Source organism: Coregonus lavaretus (assembly GCF_964263955.1).
Source record: "Coregonus lavaretus genome assembly, chromosome: 2".
Taxonomy (NCBI): Eukaryota; Metazoa; Chordata; class Actinopteri; order Salmoniformes; family Salmonidae; genus Coregonus; species Coregonus lavaretus.
Window position 1 is genome coordinate 18127535 of NC_139989.1, and position 7347 is coordinate 18134881.

At 42.2% G+C, this 7347-nt stretch overlaps 2 protein-coding genes across 2 annotated transcripts; one reads left to right on the forward strand and one right to left on the reverse strand.

Annotated features, from left to right (window-relative positions):
• Positions 1–130: 130 nt before the first annotated feature.
• Positions 131–3264, forward strand: lypla1 (lysophospholipase 1). The gene is made up of 9 exons (XM_084183871.1): positions 131–328; positions 631–662; positions 795–860; positions 993–1040; positions 1131–1201; positions 1329–1402; positions 2084–2185; positions 2395–2571; positions 2716–3264. The coding sequence occupies exons 1-9, from the start codon at positions 260–262 to the stop codon at positions 2764–2766; spliced, it is 690 nt and encodes a 229-aa protein (XP_084039997.1). The 5' UTR covers positions 131–259; the 3' UTR covers positions 2767–3264.
• Positions 3265–3933: 669 nt separating this feature from the next.
• LOC311148131 (regulator of G-protein signaling 20-like) lies at positions 3934–6874 on the reverse strand (the record flags this gene model as incomplete). Its single annotated transcript, XM_084185027.1, has 4 exons — positions 3934–4128; positions 4269–4503; positions 5387–5470; positions 6726–6874. The coding sequence occupies 4 exons, from the start codon at positions 6872–6874 to the stop codon at positions 3934–3936; spliced, it is 663 nt and encodes a 220-aa protein (XP_084041153.1).
• Positions 6875–7347: the final 473 nt, after the last annotated feature.

The window sequence follows — 7347 nt, forward strand, 5'->3', positions numbered from 1 at the left end:
CACAGATTTTTAGACCATCTGGATTTTCTACGAATTGCACAATTGAATGGATTAGTACATTGTCCTATCCATTGAGTTGACTAGTTAATGAATTTATACTGCGCTCTCTCTCCGCCAAACTGATGCCCGCGAGTACGTAAACGTACTGTTCCCTCAACTAGCGCTTATAATAGCAAGGGCGATACAAATTTAACGTTTTCGTTCCATCCAAGGATACATTGTCAATTCTCTTGGTGAATACCAGCTGCCAGTACGTTGTATGTGCGGTAATAATATGTCAGTGCCCTTGCCTGCTATTGTACCTGCCGCTCGGAAAGCCACTGCAGCGGTGAGTTAGTTGGATTTTTGACAGCGAGGTTTGAATGCATCATGCATAGTTTGTTGTTGCGGACAATAACTTGCCCTCACATTAAAACTATAGTCTCAATTACGTCTGTATTCCCAGTAAAGGACCAGTAGTGGGAAGCTAGAATCAGGTGTTTTAGTGTAGGGCTGTAACAAAAGCCTGCACAGTAGCTCTCCAGGTGGAGGGTTGGCCACCCCTGACCTAGATCTACCAACCATAGACATTGAAGTGTTGTCAATAAAGCTTACCACATTGTACATGTATGTATCTCTTTTGCAATGCAGGTAATATTTCTTCATGGCCTGGGTGACACTGGGTATGTGCAGCTCATTCATTTAATCCCTCATGTTACTATTTCCACTCACCATTGACTTAAGGGTTTTCTGTCATATTATTCCCATTCATTGTAGTTTATAGCTCATAAAATGTAATTTGCTTTTGTTCATAGCCATGGCTGGGCAGAGGCCTTTGCTGGGATCCGGACACCACATGTGAAATACATCTGTCCTCACGCGTGAGTACATCTGTGGACAAGTACAGCTTCTGTATTTGGATAATGTTGATGATAGTGATTATTGATGACATTGGGTTTAGTATACACATTTATTACTGACATTGAAACCTTTTTGTTATTTTGATTTTTCAGTCCGATCAAGCCTGTTACATTAAACATGGGCATGTCCATGCCCTCCTGGTAAGAAGTTAAGTTTCTTTCATTTTATAAAAAGAAGGCAATATCGAAGAACAGTACTATTTGGGTTAATCACTCCCCTCTATGTTTTAGGTTTGACATCATCGGATTGCAAACAGATGCAGAGGAAGACGAAGCTGGTATTAAACAGGCTTCTGAGAATAGTAAGTCTATGGTTTGTATGTAGCAGTACTAGGACATACAGTATGGTGAAATTTAAAACTATATAAACTTGAGCTTGACTTGATTCTATTTGAGCTTGATTTGATTGACTGCTTCCTCTCCCCTCAGTTAAAGCACTGATCGATCAAGAAGTGAAGAATGGAATACCATCACACAGAATAGTTCTTGGTGGATTTTCTCAGGTAGACTAGCGTATGACAACAAAAAACTGTAAAACAACACTGAAATGTACATCAAATCAAATCAAATTGTATTGGCCACATGCGCCGAATACAATAGGTGCAGACATTACAGTGAAATGCTTACTTACAGCCCTTAACCAACAGTGCATTTATTTTTTATAAAAAAGTAAAATAAAACAACAACAAAAAAGTGTTGAGAAAAAAAGAGCAGAAGTAAAATAAAATAACAGTAGGGAGGCTATATATACAGGGGGGTACCGGTGCAGAGTCAATGTGCGGGGGCACCGGCTAGTTGAGGTAGTTGAAGTAATATGTACATGTGGGTAGAGTTAAAGTGACTATGCATAAATAATTAACAGAGTAGCAGCAGCGTAAAAAGATGGGGTGGGGGGTGGGGTGGGGGGGCAGTGCAAATAGTCCGGGTAGCCATGATTAGCTGTTCAGGAGTCTTATGGCTTCGGGGTAGAAGCTGTTGAGAAGTCTTTTGGACCTAGACTTGGCACTCCGGTACCGCTTGCCGTGCGGTAGCAGAGAGAACAGTCTATGACTAGGGTGGCTGGAGTCTTTGACAATTTTGAGGGCCTTCCTCTGACACCGCCTGGTATAGAGGTCCTGGATGACATAATTCAGTGGTAAGACAGCGATAAGTATTCATGTTTTTGTGTGCTTTGGTGAAAACAGGGTGGAGCGTTGTCTCTGTACACAGCTCTCACGACCCAACAGAAGCTGGGGGGAGTGGTTGCTCTCAGCTGCTGGCTCCCTCTACGGAACTCCTTCCCCCAGGTAACACTGTATCCTGCATTAGAAGTGTTCTGTGGTGCACTTAGGTTTTACATATGATCCATTCAATTGTTTTGGAATGCAAACAGTCTATTAGCTTGTTACTTTACCAAATCACACAAATCAAGAAGTCCCAGACAGACCAAATAATTTAAGAGACATTGCAAATTATAGCTGATTTGAAATATAACCCTAATGTCGTCTTTTTTCAGGCATCGGCAAACTCTGCCAACAAGGAGATGCATGTCCTGCAGTGCCATGGTGAGGCAGACCCTCTGGTGCCCGTAATGTTTGGATGTCTCACTGTAGAGAAGCTAAAGACCCTCTGCAATCCATCCAACATCACCTTCAAGACGTATCCCAGAATGCCTCACAGTGCCTGCCCTGAGGTTAGTATGGCATGCACAGCGGTTGTGAGAAGAGACTAGTATGAAGATTGGCGCTTTTTGAAGACTTTGGACATGCACTATTGAATTTATATGAAATTACTTTATATTTTGTGCAGTAATACGTGTCTTTCTTGCGTCCTACAGGAAATTATGGATATCAAGCAGTTTATTGAAAAGCAGCTTCCTCCAATCTAACGGTTAGACCCACACACCCACTGCCATCAGAGCTCATTGAAGGTGACACCTGTGACGCTCCATAGACTGTCTGAACCACAGACCTCACTCAATAGAACCTGTTAACTCTGGCTGTCAGAGACAGAGTCAGAGACAGGCCCTAGGGCTAGAGACAAGCTGGGGTGAGGGACATCATAACTAAAACTATTGTATTTTCTGCAAGATGGAATCCTCGGTATTTGAATCGTTAATGTTGCCAGTAGTGTTGTCGGTGTAGCTGTTTGCTATTGAGATGCCATCTCTTCCAGGGAATACATGTGTTGGGAGTGTCTTAGATTGTATGGTTTGGCAATATGAATCTTAATATGTTGATTTGTAATAAATAACTTAATGAATGTATAAAACCCTGATATAATGCAATAGTAAAAGAAGACTATGGTATAAAAGTATTGTGCTTTAATAGATTTGTAAGAATTGAAAGCAATGTTCTGTCTATTCAATACACAAATACCATATATGAATGGTCACATTCTATTTATTTCATACATATATTATATTACTGTTTACGTTTTGAGTGTGAAAAAAATAAGACTGAATCAGCATCACAGTATTCAAATCCACAGGCAAGATCTATTTCCAGGTATCATCTCACACTGTACGTAAAAAGTTACTATTATTGTGATCAACTGTTGCACCATTTCTGTGATATTTTATTCAAACTATCTTGAAGGTGTGGTGGTAAATGCTCTAATGCCAAGGCACTTCCCCATGTCTTCTTAACAATAAGTGAAACCTACTTTTACTAAAAAAGAACTGAAAATGCTTTAAGGCTGACAATACACCTACACACAAATGCAGTGCTCACTGATACAACATGCTTTCCCCTCATAAAACTATAGAAAAGTGCAATGTCAAGCGCTAGGGAATATATAAAAATATAAATATATATATATGCAATCTGAAACTGAATCTAGCATATGTTCTTGCTCGCTCAGAGTATTTTGGAAAGTCAATATTTAAGGTAATATAAACAGTAGTTACACCTTAATAAATACTGTTTTGTAAATACAGCCTATTGACCTGTTCATCAATCAACATTTGAACTGTAACAGAAAGCTGAACCTAAAACCCCCTTGGATAAGTGTCCTCTAAAAGCAAAGTGTAGAGTGATTGATAGAGAGTGAGAGTCTATGGCTCTGTGGCAGGTGGTGGTTCGGCCAGGTCCTGCAGTAGATCTGCATACGCTGTAGAGTTCATGTAGCGTGGGTATGAGTCTCTCTGCATCAGCGTGTAGATCTGCTGCTGGGCGTCTTCGAACGTGTGCGACGTTGGCTCCAGCATGTTCTTGTTAATCACGTCTCGAACACGCGAGTCCAAACTCACCTGGACAAGGAAGGAAATGACCATTTAAAGAGAAAATAATACTCTATAGAGAAAACATTATAGGCTTATAGCTTGAACTTATAGCACAATTAGAGTAAACCACCTCAGTCTTATAAATGGCAAGGGCGGTGTAAGCTCACCTCTTTAGGGGAGAGGATGGAGATGAAGTCCTCGTAGATCTGTCGTACTTTCTCCTCCACCACAGTTTTGTTGGTCTCCTTCTTGAGCTCCTCACAGGCCAACCAGAACATCATGTTCTCTTCACTGAACTCTGTCCTCAGGAACTGGCGGAAGCAGCCCCGCCCTGCAGGGCTCTTCATCAGCCTCTCAAATGACATGGTCCATGTCATCGCATCCTCCAGAATAGGCTTGGGGCTACAAAAGAGGGACCATGCTCTTTATTTCATATAATAGATATCGTTGAGACTGTTCAATGTCATTGTTTCAGCTCTAGATCCATAGAATTACATATGGAACTCAGAACATATAATTACTCAGAACATAAAATTACATATGTAATTTAATAGGATCTCTTTCTCTAGAGACCCCATTTAAAGTCGACATTAAACAGTCTCTGTCATGACTTCCGCCGAGGCTGCCTCCCCTCCTTGTTCGGGCAGGCTTCGGTGTTCGTCGTCACCGGCTTACTAGCCACTGCCGCTCCATATATCATCATTCCATGTGTCTTGGCTTGTCAATTACACACACCTGGTTCTTATCCCCTCATTAGTCTGTGTATAAGTGTTCCCTCTGCCCCCTTGTCCTTGTGGGTGATTGTTTATTGTGAGAGTAGTGTAGCTCGGTGGAGCTACCCGTACCTTGTATTGCCGGGGTAGATATTTCCCCTGTGCCTGTATATTGTTGGAGCTACCCGTACCTTGTATTGCCAGGGTAGATGGTTTCCCCATGGCCTGTTTTCTGTTGTCGCTATCCAGCGCAATTGTGTACGACGGAATAAACTCTGTATTCGGTGATATACCCTCCTGCGCCTGACTCCTTCTATCACACTCATCACAGTCTCAACTATATTCTCTCTTCTTGTTTTTCTTGTAGTATGTGGCTAGCCCTATAGGAGATATACTTGTGTAGAGCTGATTATCATTATTATACAGTAGTTATTACAATATTCTAATCAATGATATGCATAATCTTACAACCATAGTCATCTGATTGACTGAAATCTTGAACTAGTGAAGTGTTATAGTTATATTATTTTGATGTTGATTGCTAGTGGTGACCAGAGTATTCCAGATGTTACCTGTCATCACAGTTTGCGATTTCCTCTGCTCTCCTCTCATAGGTGGTTTTTTTTATCCTCTCATCCTCCGCCCTAACAGTCAGACTGAAAAACAATGAAAAACAATATAAATAGAAAATGTATCAATGTACAATGTATGTGTCTCAGCTATTGTCAATTGGTGTGGTGGGTAGCAGATAGAGAGGCATGTTATTTGTTCCAAACTATGAAAAAAAAAGTGGTGGGAGGTGCACATCCTGCTTCGTGAGCTCTGCAAGGGGGCCTTGCGTAAACACTACGGTCATCCAGTCCTTGGAGATGTGTTGAAACACCTGGTGTAGCAGTCATCTGTAGCCTAATTAAAGCCATGTGAGAATCCACCACAACTGTGCTCCCCAGCCACACACTGTAGCGCTGCAACAATTAGCATTACTGAACTGAGGTTGATGTGGAGACAGACTATTCCCACTCAATGGGGACTGAATTAGCATGCTCTTATTCTGGACACAACAGGAAGAGGCATAACTTGCTTACGTAGACGTCAATAACTCCATAACATAAATGTCCCTGTGGGTTTTTTCCCACTGAGACTGTGTGTGTAACCGCAGATGCTCAGTTTTCATGCTCTGCTGTTTGTGTCCTGTGCAGAGTATATGGAGCATAGGAGTGTGGAGTGTTGGTAGGAGCATGGTATGGAATCTCGTTACGGTAGGCCCTGTTGAGTCCCAAATGGCACCCTATTCCCTATGTAGTACACTACTTTTGTCAAGAGCCCTATGCGCCCTGGTCAAAAGAAGTGCACTATATATGCAATAGGGTGCTGTTAGGTACACAACCCCTTACTATGGACAGTATAGTCACAGATAGAACAATGAGACAGATATTTAACTGGATGTATTAATATGAAGCATCCGCTTGGCGTTTCCGCTCACTACCAAATATGGCAGTGGGAGAAGATGAAAGGAGATGGACTTTGGCCTACATTCTGCAAATTTTCTCATCTATGAAGCATTTGATCTCAATACAGTTTTCCGTTCCCAAAACTAGAATCTGTTATGAACAGAGTGGATTACGTTTAGTAGATTTTAGCCTTTGCCAAAGTTTTAAAAAATTGCGTTGTTTAGGACTGCAAAGGCGAATTGAGTTATTGCACACGCGCATTTCACAAAGTAGGCGTTCCCTAACGGAAATATGCAGATGTTTCTTAGAACGGGCCAATAGGAAACCTCGCTAGCTCGTGCTTGGCTCGGCCCACCTCCTTGCTTGTTCTGCCCACTATGACTCATCTGTTCCCATTGGAAACGACAGGCTGTGGTCTATCTTGGTTTCTTTTTCAAATCTTTGGTATGGTGGTACCTACCAGGAGCAGCTGCAGCAACAACACCAGCAGAAGCAACAGGCGTTGGTGGGCGAGTTCCCCATCCCGTGCTGCGTTTGGAGAACACTGGCAGCAGCTTCCTGGTGCACCTGCATCTGTCTCTTGCGCATCTCCACCCGCTCTGACCCCATGGGCTGCAGACCAAGACACAACATCATGCTGAAGTTGTAGGATAGACACACCCACAATACAGGAGAACACACACCCTGACAAAACAATACAGCACACTGCATTCGTTTAGGGCTTAGGCTATACCACATGAACAATCAATTCGGTCCAGAACATGACGACATAGAAGGCCGGTATCCCTAATGCTTGTCTCCATATCTTCTTGTGGATGACAGAGGGAGAAGATTGATGAGGGGGGAAAATACGAAATTTTAAAGACTGGTACAACATCATGAAACCATGGTACTGTACAATCATCTCAGATGAAAAATAGTACTAAGGGAATCACCATGGCATGTCGTCACATCAGCTCGAGTGCGCATGTCTTGCGGAATGCTCTGACCACTTCAACAGGACAGAATGATCCCAGCGCGAACTTTACACTGTCAAAGCTATAACTTATTATAATGTAGTACCATTTGGCTATGCAAAATAC

What these genes read in the sequence shown, in the direction of transcription:
- lypla1 (XM_084183871.1), top strand. Translation starts at nt 260, where the DNA reads ATGTGCGGTAATAATATGTCAGTGCCCTTGCCTGCTATTGTACCTGCC. An exon ending in CTCGGAAAGCCACTGCAGCG is followed by an intron (nt 329 to 630) that starts GTGAGTTAGTTG and finishes TTTGCAATGCAG; the next exon opens with GTAATATTTCTTCATGGCCT. An exon ending in CTCACAGTGCCTGCCCTGAG is followed by an intron (nt 2,572 to 2,715) that starts GTTAGTATGGCA and finishes TGCGTCCTACAG; the next exon opens with GAAATTATGGATATCAAGCA.